Raw genomic sequence first — 25,085 nt, forward strand, 5'->3', positions numbered from 1 at the left:
GAATACAGAAAACAATAATAAGTGTGGAGCACACTGCACATCCGGATATTACATTACACTGTGTATGGGAAAGCTCCCCAAAATGGCGACATATATATGTGGATTGCTATCCAGTCTAATCACATACGTCATTACAACTTATGCAATGTTCCAACCGGTTTCAGCATAATGTTTTTACACGTAGTACATACCAGATATACTTTCGTGCGGATAATGGGTTTTAAAAAGAGAGGTTCAGGAGAGCACAGACATACTTCCTCCTTTAGATGTATCTTCCTTACAAAATGGAGACTTCTCTTAGAATGCCCAGGAAATTCCCAGCAGCAAGACACTCCCACAAACGAAAACACTGAACACTATAGAACTAGAGCACCATCTAGTGGCTTAACATCATTTAACATTGATGTAAGGTAACAATAACTTTATTAGCACTTAACAACTGTGACAATTGTCTTATGCCTGAATGGGCAGAACAGTATCACTGCTCAGACCGGGTGCTCACATGACCTCAAGTATGCAATTTGCATAATTCTGGCCATATTCTGACTATACGGGCTCGATTTCATGTATGCAACTCGCATATTTGCAGTTACGTGCCTGCCCAGTCTCAGCAGCGACACCGGAGAATCATGACTGCATATGGTGTGCGCACTGCAAGGATTCCAAAGCCCGCAGCCACAGGGATTGACTGCAGACTTTCACCACAAGACTAGACTGTCCCTATAATCTATCACCACTCCAAATGTATCTCTTTTAGAAAATACTTATATTTTCCAAAATCTAACAAATCTAGAGCACTTTGCATTGTGCCCTTTCTCTGTCATTGCTAAAGTTATAAATAATTTATAGTGAATGTCTCATTTTGGGGTTTATACACTTATTTGGTGTGCTGCCATTGTGTTTCAGACTGTATAGAGACCTCCCCCTTTACAAGGGTAACTGTTATTCTTGACATATTAGACTACTATTGCCAGAACAGTTATTCGTCTGACAGCAATGACTGCAGATTACACAACTATTGCAATAATATGTTCTTTGATCATAGATGTGCTCTAGCTATCACTTATGATGTAGTTTTCAGTTTTCACTATGTCACTAATTTAGATTCTGTTTTCTTTTTTCTTTCCAGATAAGAAAGTTGACTGGTGATTTTTCCGTAATACTGACGATAGTTATTTTTTGTACTGTTGATGTTATGTGTGGACTAGAAACTCCCAAACTTGTAGTTCCAAATGAATTTAAGGTAAGGCATCATAATGTCTGAAATCCTCTATGACGAGGATCCCCAACCTGTAGCTCGGGAGCCACATGTTTTGGCCTTGATTTGTGACCTGTGGCTGTCTTCTAGCTTAGTGCATTTGAACTGCCCCGCGCTTGGCTGCAGTCGAGCCGTTTGGATCCGGGCTCGTGTGTCGGTGGCTCGAGCGCCTCCGGACCGGGGGTCACGTCGCTCTGCAAGGGGCTGGCGCTTTGAAGAGGGGTTTTTAGGTTTAGAGTTCGTGACGCCACCCACGGGTTGCGGTGAACATAGGCACCACTGCTGCAGTTGACTAGGCACCCCGGGGGAGATGTTGGTGCAGCTTGTGATGTTAACCCCTCCGTGGGCAGGGGTGGTGGACCCGGGACCCGTTTGATGTGGTGCAGTGTCAGTGCTTGGCGGGGCAGGGCAGTGCGTGGCCTGAAGGCTCAGTGGTACTCACTCTGACAAACACACGGGAGTCTCTGGTAAACCAAATGGATGATGGTCGGTGCCCGCAGCCGGCTGCTTCGGTTCACCAAATGGGTTGATGGTGTCCGCCTTTCTCCTGCACCTTTTTGTAGAAATGGACACACGTGCTTCAGCAACGGGAGTCCCACTCCCCAGCGTGTATGTCGGGAAAGCCCGTTTGCCCGCAGGCGCTGCCCCGTTGGAACTCTTGGCCCTTAGCGATGGCCGTTATCCGGAATCGGTGGGCTGTTGCCTTCTTTCAGGACTTGCGTGGGAAAGGACCTAAAGTCCAGACCTCAATCAGTTAATTAACGTGGTCTGGTAGATTCGGGACCGCGTTTCAGGGTCTGAGTACCCCCTCGTGTGCTCCGGTTTCCAGTCGGTTCCCCGGTTCGGTACCGGCAGGCCACTACCCTGTCCCGGCTACTTACGGTTCCCCCAGGCTGTCTTCCCGGCTCCTGCAGACGGCTACCACCGTCTGCCTCCTAGCCAAAGTGCCCTGGCTCTTACCCAGGACACTGACAGATTTACTCCTCCACTCCACTTCACTGTCAAAACTAGACTAACTGGCTTTTTCCTGCCTCTGGGCAGGTGAACTCCTAGGTGGGCGTGGCCAACCACCTGGCTCCACCCCCCTGGTGTGGACATCAAACCCAGAGGGAGGTGACTAGGGTTTAGTAAGTTGGCTGGTGTCACCTTATTTGGGGATGGGTGTTGTGCAAGGGCCTAACTGTGACTACCTGGCTAGTCCAGGGCGTCACACATTTGCATCACTTCTAGCAAACAGATTTGAAGAGCAGGTCTCCAGATGGTAACTTTTGTGGGTATAGAAGCTATGAAGAGCAGATCTGAATGGGTAAGGTAGAAACCCCTGGATCTTGGTATATTGCCTTTCTGGGATTTCTGTGGAAAAGCTTTGGTTGTCATTATACCAATAATGGGGGCTCTGGGTGTCACTGTGAGGGAGCGGGTGCTCAATGTTACTCAAGACCATCTATCAGAGCTAAATGTGGCAAAGTCAAAAGGGTTGGGGATCTCTGCTCTATGACAATATATGCAGAAAATACATATCACATTTTTTCATAGATGTTTGCCTTCTTATGCAAATATTTCAAAGTAGAGTTTATTGGTAATGCAAGTTTACCTATGGGCAGTGAGTTTAGATTTAAATGAATTACATGACTATAAAATGGAGTATGTAATTTCAACAATTTGTTTGTTGGAGTGAAAAAGTAAAAATGTTTTTTAGGATTAATGTAAATGACAATAAGTTCACCTTTTCATGTTTTCATTCACAGCTAAAAACGTCTTATTAATAATACAAAAATTAAGATGTTTAAGCTACACCCACAAGAACACCCCAAACCACAAAATGACTTTGTTTTGTGTTTCATTTTAACACTTTATGTCCCATTTGTGATTCAGTTTGTCCCTTTTAGAGTCCAGTTCCACAGATTGCCCAAGTAAAATGTTGACTTTAGGGAAGTATGCAATTATCTCAGAAGTAAATACAGAATTTGAATTAATACTATTAATCTACAGATATAGAGTTAATCTGCAGGTCAATAGCATTAGAAAGGTGCCCAGCCACTGTGCTGAAAGCACGACTCCTGTGAGAAAGTCATGCAGGCTGCCAATGAGGTGACTGTAAGTATACCACAACACTTTGATTGACAACCGACTTTACACTGCAGACCCAAATGTCAAATTAGTCAAAGTGCCAGGGTGTGCTTACTGTAAAGACACAGCCCTGTTCAATGTCTGTCAGGGGGTAATGTTCTTAATTTGGCCAGACAGGGGTCCCTTTTGTGTGGTAACTTGTGTTTTTAAGTCATTGTTTTCTGACGGACTCATCAGATCCTTCCTTGGGGGCGAAGTTGTGTATTGCTAATTTAATGGAAATTCCCTCAGCCTCTCTGTCTACCTCACTCAGAGGAGAGTTATACAAGAGAATTAACCATGTGGATTGGAATGCCGCCCAATAAAAGCATAGCCTTATTCCACCAATCTGGTAAGACCACAATACCCTGGGATGAGTGCCCGGGAGATATAAAAAGGGACTGCTTGAGTTCTTTTGCTACATGTTTTCAATCTAGGTATATTGGTCCCAGTTGGAAGTCCTTTACCTAGCCAAGGCACTTTGGCGCCGGTTAGGGGATCAGAAACTGGATTATATTGTGCAGGAGTACCGCCTAGGACTCTAGGAGTCGCCTGGAAGAAACGCAGGTTGGGACGATTCGGTTACCTGGCTACGGACTTTGCTGTGCTCGTGAAACTTACTATGCTTGTCACTTTTCTGTTCCCGGTGGGTACCTGCCAAAAGCAGGGTGCTGCTGGTTTGGGGTATGTGACCCTGGAAGCTCCGAAGGCAGGAATATTCTAATCCCTGGTGAGCCAGCGGAAGGGTGAGGTTCTATTGCCTGTTAAATCTTGTGATTTGCATGGTTTTGTGTTATATGCCTTTGACTTTTGGGGATCCAATAAAGTCTACCTTTTGTGGTTCCTGCACCCTTTGTTGTCTGAATAGTGTTCTGCCCATGGGTAAGGAGTTTAGGCGTTCAGTTGGGATGAGCCCTGGAATCCTGGTCCATGCAGTCTTTCTAAAGGCGGCTGGGCCAGCGGACGAGAGCACCCACTGACACCTGTGTCTTCACAATTGATGGCAGTGGCGGATTTCGAACCCATGTCTTCAGTGGTCTTTCTAAAGGCGGCTGGGCCAGCGTACGAGAGCACCCACTGACCCCCGTGTCTCAACACTGACAACTGCCACTTACTGTGTACTGAATGCTGACTGTAGTAATGCTGGAACGCCTGTATGACTGAAAACTGGAGCAATAAGGCTCATTTTTCCCCGCAGTCACACATTTAGTATAGAAGCTTTGCACCTTCCTAACAGAGTTACCTGCAGAATATCTGCAGGTTAATAATGTAATCCGCCATATGTTCCCTTTAAGTTAAAGGGGTATTCACATCTCCAAGATCCTATTCCACTATGTAGTAAGTATAATAATATTAGCAAATACTTCAAATTAGAAATGTAGTATTGATCTCTTGATATAGCCCTGTCTTACCTCATGGGCAGGGCATTGCAGTAGCTTATGTATCAATGGTTATGACCATGAGCAACTAATTAACTAACTGTCACTATATGAGTGGTCGTAACCATGATAGCCTCAGCTGCACATGAGGTAAGCAACATAGCAAATCAGGAGAACTATATACTACATTTCTAATTGGAGGTATTTGTTAATATTATTATTAGTGGTGAACGAATAGTAAAGATTCGTGTTCGGATTATCAGATTATTCGTAAAGAGTCCCAAAGAATTATTGCAGTATTCGTCATGAATAATGAACCTAATGGAAGGCGATGGTAAAGCCGAGCATTCTTCAGGACGATTTCCCAGAAAATGCTCTGGTTACCCATTGACTTTCTTTAGGTTTGTTATTCATGACAAATACTTTTTTATTAATATTATTATTATTATTATTATTAATAATAATAATAATAATAATAATACTTTGGGATTCATGATGAATAATTCGAACACAAATAGTTACTATTCACTTATCACTTATTGTTATTATTACACCTAGTACACATTGGGATAGGATCGTGGAGATGTGAATAACCCTGTAACTTGCTTGAGAGGCTCTCCTGACTAACCAGTGATATTTAGGTAAATCCCCAAATCAATATTCTACACTGGATTTCTATCTGAAATCAATATATCATATTGAATTTTCTGCTGCTGGAAACAGGGGATTTATGGAGGAGAAGAAAAGTAGTATTTTCAGACACTGAATTCTAAAAATAATTCTATATTATAAATATTTATCTGCTTTAAAAGATGATTCTTTTAATAATATGAGGTATCCTGAAGGCCGAAACTAGCCTGATCTTTTATGTGATTAATGGTTGTGATGGTGGGATAAGGTGGGATATGGTGTACTGTGTATCATGTTGTGTAGGGTCGTATTTTATGCTTGGTTCACTGTCCATTATTTGTATTGCTTGTGTGTACATTGTATTGTCTGTAGGTAATAACCCCCTGTAGTGTTCCTGGCCCTAAGTCTGGGGGAAGGGGCCTGGGATCCACCCAACCTTTTTGCTTACCTGGGCGGGTGAGTCAGTCTATTTGAGAACTTCAAGAGTGAAGCAGGAAGATTGAACCTCGGAGGGAAAAGCTGCAGATCCCCAAAGAGACGTGGACGTTTATCGCTTAATGTATTATATTTATATTTCTGGACTAATTTTACCCTCTGTTTTGTGGATTATGTTATGGACCATTTGATTTCCTTGGAATAAATGCTTTTTGGATTCTACAGCCATCTCGTGCTCTGTTGATTGTGTGACATGGGAAAAGGACCCCGTCACAATAGTAACTATATATTTGGTAGAAGAGCAATAACTTTACATTTATCAAAACTTGTTCTGCTGCGCTATATTGCCCTGTAAGAAAGTGTTGTTAAAGCTGACTCTTGTATCAAATATGTAATAGATCTAAAATAACTACCGTATTTTCCAGCGTATAAGACAACTGGGTGTATAAGACGACCTCCAACTTTTCCACTTAAAATATAGAGTTTGGGATATTGTATATACTCGAGTATAAGCCGACCCTAGTAATGTGCCCATTGTTTAGTAATGTCCCCTGCAGTAATGTGCCCCTTGTTTAGTAATATCCCCTGCAGTAAAGTGCCCATTGTTTATTAATGTTCACTGCAGTAATGTGCCCATTGTTTAGTAATGTTCCTTGCAGTAATGTCCCCATTATTTAGTAATGTGTCTTCTAGTAATGTGACCATTGTTTACTAATGTTCCCTGCAGTAATGTCCCCATTGTTTAGTAATGTGTCCTCTATTAATGTGACCATTGTTTAGTAACGTCCCTTGTACTAATGTGCCCATTGTTTAGTAATGCCCCCTGTAGTAATATACCCATTGTTTAGTAATGTTCTCCTACAGATCTCATTCTTGTCCACTATTATACCGTTGTTGACACAAAAAATTATTCTCACCTCCGTTTCCGCAGTGTCCTCAGCTGCTTCTTGCAGACCGCAGGCACATAGACCCCTCAGTGATCTAATCTGGTGCACAGAGCCACCGCTGCAGGCTGCCGTCATGGCTTTACTGCAGTTGAATGCTTTGCGGCTCCGTAAAGCATTCAACTGCAGTAAAGCGCTGAGAGCAGCGGTGGCCCCGTGTATGGGACGCGATCATGGTGAGTGCTTCTTGCGGACTGCAGGAACATAGACCCCTCCATGTTCGCGTTCATGCACAGGTTCCGCCGCTGCTGTCAGCGCTTTACTGCAATTTAATGCTTTGCGCTGCCATAAAGCATTCAACTGCATTAAAGCCATGACGGCAGACAACAGCACCGTTCACCGCCGTATAAGACGACCTCCAACTTTTGAGAAGATTTTCATGGGTTAAAAAGTCCTCTTATAAGCCGTAAAATACGGTACATCAGTAAACATTCCAGCAGTATACTGTATAATATAAGATATAGACCAAACTAAGTATGAGCCATTAACAATTATTCTCCAGATAAAGCCTATTGGATAGCTTGGTATCCAGTGACAAATTCTGCTTGTCAGATAAATAGTTTTTCATTTACAGAATTAGCGGAGGTTAAGCAGTGCTGCATTCCTAAGTAAAACAGTAAAAAAACTAATAAATTGCATTTTTTGTAAGACTTTTTTTCAGATTATTAGTCACAGTTTCATTATATTCAGTTACATCAAAAAACACATTCATTTTTTCTTTAATATTTGGTAACAAATGTGAACATATAGATATGTTATATTAAAGGAGTGTTAAGTCACTTAAAATGTATTTTCCAAATATCTGTTCTTAGGCCCTGACCACTTTTGTAATTATCTTTCTTACACAATACTCTACGTTCTCCCCTATCTATCTCATTCCTAAATGTGTGTTTTTTTATCTGTACTTTCAGTGACATTTTGTTTGCGAGGAGTGTCAAACATAACATCACAGGAGGCTGGAGCTGCAGTCACTTTCCTACAGTATCCATTACCCTCCTGGAACAGGATGTGACCAGGTGGCAGTGCTGCAGTTATTTATTATTTTTGCTCTCTGCCCACTCTGAAGATATCCTGGATCAATGTTGATAGATTATGTTTGACATAAGTGCAGGTAGCACTGGCTCTCTGCTTCTATTTCCACTGCTGCCATTGCTTCTGTGAATGATGTCATCAGGGAACAGAGACAGAATGTCACGATGACTCTGAAATAGCAAAGAAATAGGGTCCCTAAGCCACCCCTAAAGCTTGGGGGCCCTATGCTATGTGCCCAAGAAACACTATCCAGAATGACCACAAGGAGTCTCTAAGTGTGTCTGTGTATTTATTTCTATTAAAGTATTTTTTCTCTGTGTGGGGGTCTTTTTTTAACCCTTTATTGGAGATTCTTAATGGCCCGGTCAAACTTGCCTGATATTAAGAATCTCTGGCTTAATACTAGCTAGTAAAACAAAGCTAGTATTAACCCATTATTACCCAGCGAGCCACCCATCACCAGGGCAGCTGGAAGAGTTGGATACAGCGCCAGATGATGGCGCTTCTATCAAAGCGCCATTTTCTGGGGCGGCTGCGGACTGCAGTTCGCAGCAGAGGGCCCCAGAAACCTCGGGCCAACCTGTGCTGCGGATTCCAATCCCCAGCTTCCTAGTTGTACCTAGCTGGATACAAAAATGGGGCGCAGCCAATGTTGTTTTTTTTTTTTTTTTTACTATTTCATGAAATTCATGAAATAATTGAAATAGGGCTTTCCTATATTTTTAGTTCCCAGCCGGGTACAAATAGGCAGCTGGGGGTTGGGGGCAGCCATACCTGCCTGCTGTATCTTGCTAGCATACAAAAATATGGAGAAGCCCACATCATTTTTTTGGTGGGCAAAAAACTCTTGCATACATTCCTGGATGGAGTATGCTGAGCCTTGTAGTTCTGCAGCTGCTGTCTGCTCTCCTGCATACACTTGTGAATGGAGCATGCTGAGCCTTGTAGTTCTGCTCCCCCTGTCTCTCCCTCCAGCATACAGTCCTGGATGCAGCATGCTGAGCTTTGTAGTTCTGCAGCTGCTGTCTGCTCTCCTGCATACACTAGTGGATGAAGTATGCTGAGCCTTGCATTTCTGCTCCCCCTGCCTCTCCCTCCAGCATACAGTCCTGGATGGAGGATGCTGAACCTTGTAGTTCTGCAGCTGCTGTCTGCTCTGCTCCATACAGACAGCAGACAGCAGCTGCAGAACTACAAGGCTCAGCATACTCCATCCAGGACTGTATGCAGGAGTTTTTTGCCCCCCAAAAAATTATGTGGGCTTTGCCATGTTTTTGTATGCTAGCCAGGTACAGCAGTCAGCTACGGGCTGCCCCCAACCCTCAGCTGTCTATTTGTACCCGGCTGGGAACCAAAAATATAGGGATACCATTTTTTTTTTAAATATTTCATGAATTTCATGAAATAATTAAAAAAAAAAAATGACGTGGGCTTCGCCCAATTTGTGTGTCCAGCCAGGTACAACTAGAAGCTGGGGATTGGAATCCGCAGCCCAGGGTGCCCAAGCTTTCTGGGCACCCCTGCTGTGAATTGGAGTCTGCAGCCGCCCCAGAAAATGGCGCTTTCATAGAAGCGCCATCTTCTGGCGCTGTATCCAACTCTTCCAGCTGCCCTGGTGACGGGTGGCTCGCTGGGTAATAATGGGATTAGGGCTAGCTGTATATTATCAACTGGTCCTAAGCCCGAAATTCATGGTGTCACACCAATATTAGACATGGCCACCATGAATTTCTAGTACAGATAAAAAAAACACAACACACAGAAAAATATTTTTATTAGAAATAAAACACAAGACAATTAGTGGCTCCATCTTTATTGAAATAAAGAACCCACCTCCACAGTAATCCTGGGTGAAGGGTCCCGCGTTGTCCAATCCGGATCCAATATCATCTGATCAGTTTGCTGGAAGGCAAAGCGATCAGATGATGTGTCAGATTCAAGGGTCGGAATCACATGACACAGCAGCTGATTGTATAAACGGCTTGTATACAATCAGCTGATGCATCAGTGCAAAAAAAACAAAACAAACAAACTACACACTTCTGTGCAGACTCCTGTCCGACAGCAGCAGCTGATAGTTTAGCCGGCTGGGCGGTAAAAAGCTGGCCTCACCGCTCGACTTATAGTGTCAGCTGATTCTGTCAGGTGACCGCATCAGCTGATCATCACCAGGTCTGAGAGAGAGAAAAGAGAGAGAAAAGAGAGAGAGAGAAAAGAGAAGAGAGAGGGAGAGAGAGAGAGAAGAGAGAAAAGAGAAGAGAGGGAGGGAGAAAGAGAGAGAAGAGAGAGAGGAGAGAGAGAGAAGAGAGAGAGAAGAGGACAGAAGAGAGAGAGAGAAGAGAAGAGAGGGAGGAGAGAGAAGAGAGAGAGGAGAGAGAGGAGAGAGCAATGCAGCCTCATTTCGTGAACTGCTCCAATTTTAGAGGTGTGTCCCGTGGCTCACAGCTGATATCCGGCTCCTCCTCTCAGTGCATAATTAAATTAAATTATAATTATAAATAAATAATTATAATTTAAAATTAAAAATAAATTAAATTTAATTCTTTACCGGGACGGCCGGGACTCGAACTCGTGAACTAATTCTCCTTAGGCAGTAGCTCTACCCATTTAGCCAATGCCTCTAATGAAAAGCATAGGAAGATTTGGTAATCTTGACCTCTGTATTGCAGTAGAGAATCCAGAAGTGGATAATTCAGGTACAAAGAGGAGAGAGAGAGGGAAAAAAAGAAAGAGAGAGAAAGAGAGATCGAGAAAAAGAGAGAGACAGAGAGAGAAAGAGAGAGAAAAAGAGAGAGAAAAAGAGAGGGAGAGGGAGAAAGAGTGAGAAAGAGAGAAAAAGAGAGAGAGAACAAGAGAGAGAGAGAAAGAGAGAAAAAGAGAAAAAGAGAGCGAGAAAAAGAGAGAGAGAAAGAGAAGAGAGAGAGAGGAGAGAGAGGAGAGGACAGAAGAGAGAGAGAGAAGAGAGAGAAGAGAGAGAGGAGAGAGAAGAGAGAGAGGAGAGAGAGGAGAGAGAGATGCAGCCTCATTCCGTGAACTGCTCCGATTTTAGAGGTGTGTCCCGCGACTTACAGCTGATGTCCGGCTCCTCCCATCAGTGCATAATTAAATTAAATTATAAATAAATAATTATAATTTAATTCTTCACCGGGACAGCCGGGACTCAAACTCGTGAACTAATTCTCCTTAGGCAGTAGCTCTACCCATTGAGCCACTGCCTCTAATGAAAAGCATAGGAAGATTTGGTAATCTTGAACTCTGTATTGCAGTAGAGAATCCAGAAGTGGATTATTCAGTTACAAAGAGGAGAGAGAGAGAGAGAGAGAGAGAAAGAGAGAGAGAAACAAAGAGAGCGAGAGAAAGAGAAAGCGAGAGAAAGGGAGTGAGAAAAAAAGAGAGAGAGAAAGAGAGAGAGAAAAAGAGAGAGAAAGAGAAAGAGAGAGAAAAAGAGAAAAAGAGAGAGCGAGAAAAAGAGAGAGAGAGAGAGAAAGGAGAGAGAGAGAGAAAGGAGAGAGAGAAGAGAGAGCAATGCAGCCTCATTCCGTGAACTGCTCCGATTTTAGAGGTGTGTCCCGCGGCTCACAGCTGATGTCTGGCTCCTCCCCTCAGTACATAATTAAATAAAATTATAATTATAAATAAATAATAATTATAATTTAAAATTAAATTAAATTCTTTACCGGGACGGCCGGGACTCGAACTCGTGTACTAATTTTCCTTAGGCAGTAGCTCTACCCATTGAGCCATTGCCTCTAATGAAAAGAGAGAGGTGCTACCTGAGTGAAGTCTCCGGTGACATCTCGGCTCACTTCAGTTTCTGCGTGGAGGTGACACAGAGCGCTCATGTTCTACGGCGCTCCCTGTCAGCTTCATGTAGCAGAGCTGAAAGCGTCGGGTAGATTACTTCGGACCTGGATTGTTGTTTGGGGATTAATTAAGAGGTAAATAAGGGTGTTTTTTTGTCTTTTATTCTAAATAAAGGATTTTTTGTTGTGTGTATTTATTTACTTTCACTTACACGTTAATCATGGAAGGTATCTTGGGGAGATGCCTGTCATGATTAATTTAACCTTATTACCCCGATTGCCACTGCACCAGGCCAATTTGGGATGAGCCGCGTAGACTCCCGGTTCTAATGGATGCGGCAATTCCGGGTGGCTGCTGGCTGATATTGTTAGGGTGGTGGGCTCCCCATAACGTGGTACTCCCCATCCTGACAATACCAGCCTCCAGCCATGTGGCTTTATCTTGGCTGGTATCAAAATTGGAGGGGACCGCAGTTTTTTTTTTTTTTTTATTTATTTTACTGCACGATATAGACCCGCCCGCCGGCGGCTGTGATTGGTTGCAGTGAGACAGCTGTCACTCAGCGTGGGGGGTGTCTGACTGAAACCAATCATGGGCGCCGGTGGGCAGGGAAAGCAGGGAATACCAGATTGAATAATGAGCTGCAGCCATTTTCAAAAGAGGAAAAGCCGCCGGAGCTTTGTGACAGCCGTGCAGCGCCGCGCCCGTGATTGGTGAGTAGGAAAGAGAGAGGGATTGTGCTGGGGACACAGGATGCACGCAAATACACAACATGCGCACATAGCCTTACTGTGAAAAGCAATCGCTTTTGGTGATCGAACCGTTATCGAACGGTAACTCGAACGGCTGAACTTGAAGCAAATCGTTCGAGTTTGTCGAACGACTCGAACACCGCCCAAAATCACTCGAATTTGAAATTGGCAAACAGTTCAAATTGAACATCGCTCATCTCTACTTATAACCTGACTTTAAATTCATCCATTGGTTTCATAAATTACTTTTTTGAAAGCTGAAACCCTCCCAAATTTGGTTTAGTTTATGAAAATAAAGTTGTTGCAAAGCTGAAATATTGATCATTTAATGAACACAAGAAGGTCAGATTTTGGCAAGAGAAAAGTTTTGTCACCTTGTTATATGATGCACCCAATCCTAGTTTACATCCTCACCTGTGCTCACTAAATGATCGGTTCATTAGTGGGTGTGTATAAAAAGAAACCCATCACCCCAGAACTTCAGTTGATCTGCAACTTGATCTCCGACAACATGCCAAAAATCCACTCTGCGACCAAATCCTTGATTATCTAGAGGCTGAAGAACAGATACACTACAGAGGTGACTGTCACCTTTAATGTTTCTCAGCGTCAAATAGAAAGAATTAAAAAAAGATTTGAAGAGACTGGAGATGTTTTTGACAAGCCCAGGTCCAGCAGGCCCCGCAAGACAACTGCTCAAGAGGAACATTTGTTGGTTAGAAAATCCAAAGCCAGCCCCTCTTCCACTGCAGCAGAGCTCCAAAAGGCCTGGTCTCCTCAAGTCCCTGTGTCAACTAGAACAGTTTGTAGGATTCTGTCTCGAAATGGCCTCCAAGGTTGAATCAGTGCCCAGAAGCCAGCACTAAACAAAAGGCAATTAAAAAAACGTGTGACATTTGCCAAATCCCACAGTCTGCTAAACAGATGGATGCTGGAAAAATGGCAGAAGGGGGATTTCTCTGATGAATCTTCAGTTGAATTACACCACAGTCGCCGCAAATACTTCAGGAGACCTACTAGAGCCCGTATGGATCCAGAAAACAGTTAAGTTTGATGGTCGAAAGATCATGGTCTGGGGTTACATTCAGTATGGGGGGTGTGAAACATTTGCAAGGTGGAAGGAAATATCAATAGCCCAAAATATCAAGAAGTAATAGCTACCTCTTACATTTCCAATCATAAAAGGGGTCAAATTCTGCAGCAGGATGGTGCTCCATCTCATACATCCATTTCTACAACAAAGTTCCTCCTGGCAAAGAAGATCAAGGTACTCAAGGACTGACCAGGCCAGTCACCAGACATGAACATCATTGAGCATGTTTGGATAGGATGAAAGAGGAAGCTTGGAAGACATAACCAAAGAATCTAGATGAACTCTGGGAGGCATGTAAAGGGGGCTTTACATGCTGCAACATCACTAATGCGGAGTCGTTGGGGTCACGGAATTTGTGACGCACATCCGGCCGCATTAGCGATGTTGCTGCGTGTGACACCGATGAGCGATTTTGCATCGTTGCAAAAACGTGCAAAATCGCTCATCGGTGACATGGGGGTCCATTCTCGATTATCGTTACTGCAGCAGTAACGATGTAGTTCGTCGCTCCTGCGGCAGCACACATCGCTATGTGTGACGCCGCAGGAACAAGGAAGCTCTCCTTACCTGCCTCCCGGCCGCTATGAGGAAGGAAGGAGGTGGGCGGGATGTTACGTCCCGCTCATCTCCGCCCCTCCGCTGCTATTGGGCGGCCGCTCAGTGACGTCGCTGTGACGCCGCACGGACCGCCCCCTTAGAAAGGAGGCGGTTCGCCGGTCACAGCGACGTCGCCGGGCAGGTAAGTATGTGTGACGGGTCTGGGCGATGTTGTGCGGCACAGGCAGCGATTTGCCCATGTCGCGCAACAGATGGGGGCAGGTACCCACACTAGCGATATCGGGACCGATATCGCAGTGTGTAAAGTAGCCTTAAGGCTGCATTCTTTGCTATTCATGATGACTTCATCAATAAATTGTATGAATCATTATTGAACCACATGGATGCAGTCCTTCAAGCTCATGGAAGTCACACAAAATATTAGATATGGCTCTAATAGCACCACAACTTCATTCACCAATGTTATGCAACATTTGGATTAGAAGTTAATTATTTGTTTGAATTTCACATTACTTTCTGTGGGCGACAAAACTTTTGTCTTGCCAACATCTGACCTTTCTGTGTTCATTAAATGATCAATATTTCAGCAACTTTATTTTCATAACCTAAACCAAATTTGGGAGGGTTTCAGCTTTCAAAAGAGTAATTTATAAAACCAATGGATGAATTTAAAGTCCGGTTATAAGCTTTTATTTACATAACATGGATAAGCGACAGAACTTCTGTTAGAGATTGTAGACAGACAAAGGCAAACCAAACTCTGTCACACAATGCGCACACATAACACATATAGGTAAAGACAATGAAGGAGGAAACACAAGACTTGGAAGGAAGCTACAAAACAACGGGGGTAAACGTCCACAACTGCAACAAGCAAACAGCACAATTTTCACTGAAGTTTCTGGGACACCACACAAGCTAACATAGAAATTACAGCTGGCATTGGTAGAAGATTTCCTCCAGCTTAAATAGAAGGGGGGCAGATGTGATTGGTTTCGCCACTACATGTGATCAAAGCTACCTAACATGCAGACTCGCAGAGACTAACTCTTACTAGCCTCACCTTGAATCAGCACACAGAAGGTAGGTGCCCGAGTTCCATACACCAGTATCAGAATCTGCAATGTGAACAGAGCCCGACACTACCATGACAGTCGGCGGAGTTTGTGCAAAACTCCGTGTGACTAGAAGTAGTGAGTGACACTGCCAGAGGTATGCCAGCTAGACTTGCTACTGCAAGTCCTAGACATTTAGATTTTAAGTGGCTCACCCATGCTGCTCAGTTTCTATCCTGGGAATTTTTACAGCATTTATTTGGATAAAAATATTGTTCATCGCAAGCAGACATACAACATTGGCATACTTTACTCACAGACCAACAAGTTTAACAAATAATGTCCCCTAAGTAGCCTGCATTCCAAGTTAACCACTCAGCCAAGATTGATAAAGTTCCCCCACTGATCACTGAATTGTAAAAAAGGCACTGAAACAGCCTGTTTACATGGTTGACCCCCACAGCTCTCATTGCCCGAGACCACCACACAGGACTCAATTAAAACTTAGATGGGCAATGAAATCTAATCCAGTAGAGTACTCAAAAACCAAATGTGACAGGTGCCTGACTTGTTGAAGATACCAATACTTTGCTTATTTTCAATGGGGTGATGTTGACAAAAGATGCCCATGCTCTTCAGGTGACAATTGTGTGCAGCAATTCAGCAGGGGACTTATTGTAACTGTTCCCACACAGTAGGCAATTTTCTGCTCTAGTGGTGGCCAGTCTAGTTGCTGCATTTAAAAAGCTTGTAGTTGGATTTAGAATCGAGCCTGGGTTACACCAGCTAGACTTGCTACTGCTAATACCAGCCATTTAGACTTGAAGCAGATCACCCATGCTGATCAGCATCTATCCCAGTAATGGTAAGCGTTATTGTTTTTTGTTATTGAAAAAGTTCTTGTTCAAAGCAGGCAATTATGTCTGAATACGAGAGTTTGAATAATTGAATAAGACTCAATTTCCATTTTTGTTTTTTTTTTCCCCCGAAACTTAAGGCCGCAAACCCTGGTGAAAAGTGACATCTAAAACCAGGCTGTGTCCATTACCATTCATAGCAAAAGTCTAGCTGTCCAGACATGGAGATTTTAACTCAGAGAGTGGCATTTCTACCCAGACATGGAATTTTTTTCCAGATAGTGGCATTAGGTTAGGTTCCCGGTTTGCAGAGACGCACCTTGCCATGGTGGCCGCTCTCACATGCATTGGCCAATACATAAGCTAAGTGTCTCTTTTTTCAAATATTCCTATAGCTGTATAGCAATACTAGAGTTTCCCTTTTTCATTGTTCGCATTTTAGTGTGCAGATGTATATATTTTGTAAAAAATCAAAATCATTAGCTAGCACTGCAATATGTGTGGATACATACTCGTCCACCATGTTTGCTAAACGTTAACTCCTGGAAGTACGCACCATAGCAGATGATATTGCTGGATGGTGTGGAAAACTGCATATGAATTGTTGCTACATTGTGGCCATGATGACCCTCCCTCCCGAGGTGTGGCAGGTGCAACCGCTGCATTGTAACTTCCTCCTCCTCTTCCTACACTGAATTGTTATTACATCGAGAAACCGATGTCTAGTGGGAATGCCATGAGAACAGCATTACACATTTTAGACTTGTATTCTGTAACATCCTGGAGGTGGATCCATGGGACCGAGCACCGGACTCCCCCAGAGAGGCAACCAAGAGCGAACCCCTATACAGGGACTGTCCGATCAACCCTCCAGAGGGCCTAGATGCACGGTAGCCGGAACACTAGGGGTACGGATTACAGGTCATTCAGAAGTCTGTACGGGAGATGACTATTAGTCCAACGGGAACCGTATGCAGGAAGGATGACTGGAACCGGGTACAGGTGCCAAGTAGTAACAGCAGACGGGGTTCGGATCCAGCGAGACGTGCAGGCTGAAGTAGCCAGGTAGAATCCAGGATCGGTGCTGGGTACAGGGTGACGGAAGATGGCTGGATCTACAGCAGACAGTCACCAGGGCAACTCCTGGGAAACCGGCAAGCTGGACACACTCAGGACGGCAGCCGGGTACTGCGGAAGAGAAAGGGTTAATCTGGGCACAAAGCACAGAGGGACCTAAACACCTAGCTACAGGAACACGTTGAACAGGCACCGCCCACATGGAAAAGGAAGTCTTATATTCCCTGTACCTGTAATCAGCCATATCCTGTTCCAGTGACGCTGGCCCTTTAAGAAGAGGTGAGTGAGCGCGCCCACGCCCTAATGCGCATGCGCGAGGCCCGAGTGCCGGAGACCAGTGCAGGAAGCAGAGAGGGAGGTGGAGGAGATGCAGGGGAGCCAGGCACAGAGTCCTGGGTTGCAGCGGGATGCCGGGACCGGAGGACGGGAGGCATGGAGGATGCACAGGAGGTGGAGTGAAAGGAGCAGTCGCGGGCAGGAGGACTGGGGACCGGAGCGGTGAGTGATAGGCGGCGCCGGGATCCTGGGAGCATAACAGTACCCCCTCCCTCACGCCCCCCTCCCCGCAACCAGGACAAGATGCCGCACAGCAGAGGAGCGGCAATGTTCTCCCGGGGTTCCCAGGGCCGGTCTTCGGGACCGTATCCCTCCCAATCAGCAAGAAAGAACTGCTTACCCCGCACTCTCTTCATGGCCACTATGTCTCTTACCGCATACACATTGTCTTCAGCAATGGGAGGAGGAGGAGTACCGGTATTAGAGGAGTAGGGAACAAGGATGACCGGCTTGAGCAAGGACACGTGGAAGGAGTTAGGGATGCGCATCATGGCTGGAAGCTGCAGTTTGTACGAGATCTTGTTGATCCTGTTGATGACCTTGAAAGGACCGATATATCGAGGACCCAACTTGTAAGATGGAATCTTCAACCGGACGTATTTGGAGGAAAGACACACCAAATCCCCAGGAGAGAAGTGAGGAAGAGCAAGGCGTCTCTTGTCCGCATGTTTCTTCATCTGGGCGGAAGCACGGTCAAGGGAGGTTTCGACAGTACTCCATATATTAGAGAAGTCTCTGGACAGGGCGTCTGCAGCGGGAACATCAGAAGTAGAGGGTACCGGTAATGGGATGGAAGGCTGAAGACCGTAGACAATATGGAAGGGATAGCTAGAGGAGCCCAAGGGAGTAGCGTGGACCAGTCGTCATGATGGACGTTGACAAAGTGTCGAAGGAAGAGTGTCAGGACCTGGTTGACACTTTCGACTTGGTGATTAGACTGGGGATGGTAGGCTGAGGAAAAGTCCAGAGACACTCCCAGATGTTTACAGAGCACCCTCCAGAAGCGCGAGGTGAACTGAGTTCCCCTGTCAGACACTATATGCAAGGGAAAGCCGTGCAGCCGAAAGATGCGCTGAATAAAGGCATTGGCGAGTTCCGGGCAGAGGGTAGGCCGACCATGGGGACGAAATGAGCCATCTTCGAGAATTGGTCCACCACGACCTAAATGACTGTATATCCAGAAGATAAAGGCAAGTCCATGATAAAATCCATGGCAATGTGTTGCCATGGAACGGAGGGAATCGGCAGAGGCAGGAGACGACCATAGGGCAGGTGTTTGGACGTCTTGTTCCGGGCACAGGATGGACAAGCAGAGACAAATGAGACAACATCCTTATGGAGAGACGGCCACCAATAGTGACGGACAATAGCACTCCACGTTTTCTTCTGACCGGCGTGTCCGGCCACTTTCGAAGAATGCCCCCATTGAAGGACCTTTAGTCTGTTGGTCTCCATGACGAAGGTCTTCCCAGGGGGTAGTTGTGCCAGGGTGACGGGAGCCACCGGGATGACCTTACTGGGACAGATGATGGACTGGTTCGTCTCTTCCCCTTGCTCTACCGGAATGAAGGACCGGGGCAAGGCATCAGCCCGCACGTTCTTGTCTGCGGGCCGGAAATGTAGTTGGAAGTCAAGCCGGGCGAAGAACAGGGATCAACGGGCTTGTCGCGGGTTAAGTCTTTGAGCGGATGGCGGATAGTCCAGGTTTTTATGGTTGGTATAGATGATAACCGGGTATACCACACCCTCCAACAGGTAATGCCATTCCTCCAGAGCCAGCTTGACAGCCACGAGCTCCTGATCGCCAATGGTATAGTTGCGTTCTGGTGCCGAGAAGATCTTGGAGAAGAACCCGCATGTGACCAACTTCCCGGTGGACAACTTCTGCATGAGCATGGCCCCAGCTCCTGATGAGGAGGCCTCCACCTCCAAGGTGAATTGTCGGTTCAACTCCGGTCTGTGGAGAATGAGAGAGGAGGCAAACACCCATTTCAAGGAACAGAAAGCAGTGTCGGCCTCATGTGACCAGTCTTTCGGGTTGGCCCCCTTCTTAGTCAAGGCGGAGAGAGGCGCCGTCAGAGCAGAGAAGTGGGGGATGAACTGGCAATAATAATTGGCGATGCCTAGGAAGCATTGGATGGCTTTCAGTCTGGAGGGAGGAGGCTACTTGAGAATAGAAGACACCTTCTCATGATCCATCTGCAGGCCCATGTCGGAAATCATGTAGCCAAGAAAGAGAAGGGACATCCGTTCAAGCAAACATTTTTCGTACTTGGCGTACAGACGATTCTCTCTAAGCCTTTGCAGAACGAGTCGTACATTTTTTCTGTGGGTCGGCAAGTCCGGTGAATAGACCAGGATATCATCCAGATACACGACCACACAGACATAGAGAAGATCTCTGAAAACATCATTCACCAGTTCCTGGAAGACAGGCGGGGCGTTACAGAGACCGAAGGGCATCACACAATATTCGTTGTGCCCGTCACGGGTGTTGAATGCCATCTTCAATTCGTCTCCCGGGCGAATACGGACCAGGTTGTAGGCTCCGCGAAGGTCAAGTTTGGTATAGATACAGGCCCCCCTGAGCCGATCAAATAGCTCCAGGATGAGAGGAAGGGGATATTTATTTTTTACTGCGATATGGTTCAAGCCCCGGTAGTCGATGCAGGGGCGCAAGTCACCTTCACCTTTCTTTCTTGACGAAGAAAAACCCGGCTCCTGCAGGAGATGAGGATCTCCTAATGAACCCCCTTGCCAGGTTATCTGCAATGTAGTCCGACATGGCCTGAGTCTCGGCAGGGGACAAGGGATAGATCCGTCCACGGGGAGGAGTAGTGCCCAGCAGCAAGTTGATGGCACAGTCGTAGGGTCGATGTGGCGGTAATACCTCTGCCTCCTTCTTGTCGATAACATCCACAAAAGACCAATACGCGGAAGGCAGTCCCGGTAGGGACTCCGTGCCGGAGACTGATGGGCAGGCCGTACAGACTGCAGACAGTTCTCGTGACAAGACTGGCCCCAACGAGTAATCTCTCCAGAGCGCCAACTGACGACAGGTTCATGTACTCGTAACCAGGGTAGGCTCAGCAGGAGTGAGTGAGCCAGTTTCAGGAGGACATATAGAGCAATCTTTTCGGTATGCAGAGCACCAATACGGAGTTCCACTGGTTTGGTAATAAACAACATGGGTTCGGATAGGGTTTTACCATCCACGGAAGCAATCACAAGGGGTTTTAAAAGCGGCATGACAGGTATCCGGTATTTGTCCACCGTAGCCTGTTGGATGAAATTACCCACTGCCCCCGAATCAAGGTACGTCTCCGCCTTGAACCGGGTCTCCTCCATCATCACTTGGTCAGTCAGTGTAACTTGGTCTGAGAGGGTTCCGGTACCTAGGTTAACCTCTCCTACCAACCCTAGGCCTTGGAGTTTCCCAGCTTCTCGGGGTAGGAACGAAGCAGGTGTGTACCGCTTACACAGTAGAAGCACAGACCCTTGGCGAGCCGCGCTGCTTGGCATTGCTCAACTTGTCCCAGATGATCTATTTGCATAGGTTCGGGAGTAGAGTTGCCGGGTGGAACTGACTGAGGAACGGTGGGCCTCTGCGGTGTGGAGGCGTGACGTGTCGGTCGCCTCTCCTGGAGTACTTCCTTGGACCGTTCCTGGAAACGGAGATCAATCCGGGTTGCCAGAGAGACCAGGCCGTCCAAGGTAGGAGGAACATCACGACCGGCCAACTCGTCCTTGATGCGGCCGGAGAGACCCTCCCAGAAGGCTGCTGTCAATGCCTCGTTGTTCCATCCTAACTCAGAGGCAAGCGAACGAAACCGGATAGCGTACTGACCAACCGTTAGGGTTCCTTGGCGTAGCCGAAGAAGCGAAGAGGCGGCCGTGGTGGTACATCCCGGTTCATCAAAGGTGTTACGGAAGGCCTCAAGGAATCCCTGGATGTCGGTAGTCACCGGATCTTCATTCTTACAAGGGAATTATCCAGGCCAATGCTTCACCCTCCAGATGGGAAATCAGAAAGGCCACCTTTGCTTGATCAGAGACAAAGAGGTGTGGAAGCAACTTGAAATGCAGCGAGCATTGATTGAGAAAGGCCAGCATGCGAGATTGGGTCTCGCGTTGTCGTACCAGTTCTTGTTGTAATCCGGCTAGCTGGGACGCTTATTCTCCGGCGGAATCCAGGGCCTGTTCAAACTGTAACGTGCTGGAGGTGGATCCACGGGACCGAGCACTGGACTTCCCCAGAGAGGCAACGAGGAGCGAACCCATATACAGGGACTGTCCGATCACCCCTTCAGAGGGCCTAGATGCACGGTAGCAAGAACACTAGGCGTACGGATTACGGGTCCTTCAGAAGTCTGTACGGGAGATGACTATTAGTCCAACGGGAACAGTATGCAGGACAGATGACTGGAACTGGGTACAGGTGCCAAGTAGTAACAGCAGACGGGGTCCGGATCCAGTGAGACGTGCAGGCTGAAGTAGCCAGGTTGAATGCATGATCGGTGACAGGTACAGGCTGATGGAAGATGGTGGAATCCACAGCAGACAGTCACCGGGGAAACTCCTGGGAAACCGGCAAGCTGGACACACTCAGGATGGCAGCCGGGCACTGCAAAAGAGACAGGGTTAATCTGGGTACAAAGTGTCGCGGGCGGTGGGGCGCTGCGCTCGCCAACGCTCGGGTCCGGCGCTGCTGCTGCTGCTCGGTGGCTCGAGCGGTAGGCCGGATCCGGGGACTCGAGTGGCGCTCCTCGCCCGTGAGTGAAAAGGGGATTGTTTGTTTTGGGGATTTAGTCCGTGACGCCACCCACGGGTTGTGGTGAAGATAGGCACCACCGCTGCTGGTGACGGGGATCCCGGGAGCGATGGTAGGGAGCAGCTGGGATGTTGTTTTCCCCATCCGTGGGTAGGGGTTGGTGGTCCCGGGGCCCGGTAGTGTGACAGGGAGGCAGGGTTGGTGAGGTGCAGGGTTGCAGGGACAGCGCGGCGCGGTGCCGGATGGCACGGGTGTATTCACTCAGCAAGAGATGCACAAAGTCTCCGGTTAACCAAACGGCTGGATGGACGGGTCCCGCAGCCGGCTGCAGTGTCTCTCCCCGGACAGGTGATGGCGGCTGTCTTTCCCTGCACCTTTGTGTAGTGTCTTGACTACGATGGGTTCCCAATGGTAGTCCGCTCCCCGGTGTATGGATACCGGAGGAGCCCATTTGCCCGCAGGCGCTGGCCCTTGGGTCTCTAACCTTTGGCGGTAGCTGTATACCCTCACAGTGCGGATGGTTGCCTTCTAACGGGTCTTTGGCTGTTAGGAAACCCCTGGGGTTCCTGTCACACTCGGATTTGACTGATGACGGCGACTCCAAACCTAGTCGGGGTCCGATGGCCCTGCCTGTGTGTGCTGGCTTCACTCCGCTCCACGATCGGTACCGGCGGGCCACCTCCTGACCCCGGTCCTACGGTTCTGTGTTGATTCACCACTCCTTCAGACGGCCACCACGGTCTGCCAACCTTGCTGTCAGTGCCTGGGCCACCAACCCAGACACTCTCCACTTCACTCCTCTCACTTCAACCTCCTGAACTTCACTCCTCCACTCAACTGTCTGCTTTTTCCGCCTCCAGGCCTGTGAACTCCTCAGTGGGTGGGGCCAACCGCTTGGCTCCGCCCTACCTGGTGTGGACATCAGACCCTGGAGGGAGGCAACAAGGGTTTTGTGTTTGGCTAATGTTACTGTCTAGTGGGTGTGTGTGTGTGTGTGTGTGTATGTTACCTATGACGACCTGGCTAGTCCAGGACGCCACAAAAGCATAGAGGGACCTAAACACCTAGCTACAGGAACACGTTGAACAGGCACCGCCCACATGGAAAAGGAAGTCTTATATACCCTGTACCTGTAATGAGCCATATCCTGTTCCAGTGACGCTGGCCCTTTAAGAAGAGGTGAGTGAGTGCGCCCTCGCCCTAATGCGCATGCGCGAGGCCGGAGTGCCAGAGACCCGTGCAGGAAGCAGAGAGGGGGGTGGAGGAGATGCAGGGGAGCCAGGCACAGAGTCCTGGGTCGCAGCGGGACGCCGGGACCGGAGGACGAGAGGCATGGAGGACGCACAGGAGAGGGAGTGAGAGGAGCAGCCACGGGCAGGAGGACCGGGGACCTGAGCGGTGAGTGACAGGCGGTGCCAGGATCCTGGGAGCGTGACATATTCATGCATTTTTCCATCTCACTCCAATGGCAAAAGTAGCAATGCTATATGGCTCCTCTGTATTCCCACAGCCACGCTGCAGTGTTGCCCTTGACCTAACTTACCGACCACCCTGCTGGGCAGATGGTTCTTCCTCCTCCTCCAAAACTGTCCAGTGGCTGGAAAGATGGGGACGTGGCCACTTTCGGCCCAGAAATCCTAGCTTGGAGTGTCATTAGTGCTAGCCATGTTGGTAGAGTATTCAAAGCAGTGCAACACAGCACACAGGGCCTGCATGGAGGCCCATTCATTGATAGTGATGTGGTGTTGGTCCATAAAGCGATTCTGCCATTCGTGCTGCACCTGAAACTTGACTATTGCCTGCTGCTGCTCGCATAATATCTCCACCATATGCAAGGTAGAGTTCCACCTTGTTGGAACATCACATATGAATCGGTGAGTGTGAAGGCCGAAGTGACTTTGCAGCGCAGACAGGTGAGCAGCAACACTGCCCGCATTTTTAGCAGAAGCTCAGACATACAGTGGGGAAAAAATTATTTAGTCAGCTACCAATTGTGCAAGTTCTCTCACTTAAAAAGATGAGAGAGGCCTGAAATTGACATTATAGGTTGACCACAACTATGAGACAAAATGAGAAAGCAAATCAAGGAAATATACCTTCTATGATTTGGCAAGAGAACAGGAAAACCCTGTGTCTAGAGAAGGGGAAGATGGTGGCGGTTGCCCCAACCTTATGCTGGTCTCTAGCGCCCCTGACCAACCTAGATAGGTTTCCCATCTATGTGTAAGGGGGGTGCTGGGTTCTGCCCACCCCAGACTTGCAGGCTGGCTGTGACCTGTATTTCTACTTGTTATGTTATGTCATTTTATTCTGTAATGTTATTTTACTGTTTGGCCACAAGATTACCATGGTGTGCTCGCCACTTCCCTGGTCCTGTGAGTTATTGAGGGGATAGTGGGGAGGAACACGGGCTGACAAAAGGTAGCTGCAGGAGAAAATCAGGAGGAGAGTCACCGATGAGAGAATGTAGAAACATCTGTGGGTGGTGTGTAGTGGAGGCCTGATCTCCGAGAATTAGTGGGCCCTAAGGGCCAATCCTGGATCGGCAGAACAAGGGATCTTGTTGCTGCATATTTGTCTGAACCTCGTCCCCTGCTGTGGGTACTGTCCGACTGGTCGGGAAAGTGACCTTTCCCCTGCTGCGGATACTCAAAGAACCCCCCCCGGTGACTGATGATCGGTTGCACCCTCTGGGAAAGGGTACGTCTGGTACCGGCCATGGCACAGCCAAAGAAGAATACGCTGAAAGTTGTGGAGAACTCTTATGGGACCAAATACAGTGCCCTGGTTACCCAGTCTGTTGATGGTAAAGAAAGTTATGTTGGTGTTAGATGGAGGGCAAAGTACGCTGACAACAGTAAAGTTAAGGTTGCAAAGAAGAACTCTGTGGTGTGTAAATTCCTGTGTCAGAAAGAGTGTGACGTGCTGAATGGAAGACACAAATACCCCCTTTTCACTGGAGTTCAGACTGGGAGGCATGGGGTTAACCGTCGGT

The 25,085-nt window shown here is 47.1% G+C and overlaps 1 protein-coding gene across 1 annotated transcript in view; it reads left to right on the top strand.

Annotated features, from left to right (window-relative positions):
* The window catches only part of SLC4A9 (solute carrier family 4 member 9), an 890,846-nt gene that overhangs the window by 666,074 nt on the left and 199,687 nt on the right, over positions 1 to 25,085 (top strand). The window contains exon 14 of the mRNA XM_075344573.1: positions 1,130 to 1,243. Coding sequence (XP_075200688.1) covers positions 1,130 to 1,243 — 114 coding nt within the window. The remainder of the gene's footprint in view (positions 1 to 1,129; positions 1,244 to 25,085) is intronic.

The sequence above is a fragment of the Anomaloglossus baeobatrachus genome, chromosome 4 (assembly GCF_048569485.1).
Source record: "Anomaloglossus baeobatrachus isolate aAnoBae1 chromosome 4, aAnoBae1.hap1, whole genome shotgun sequence".
NCBI classification, from domain to species: Eukaryota; Metazoa; Chordata; class Amphibia; order Anura; family Aromobatidae; genus Anomaloglossus; species Anomaloglossus baeobatrachus.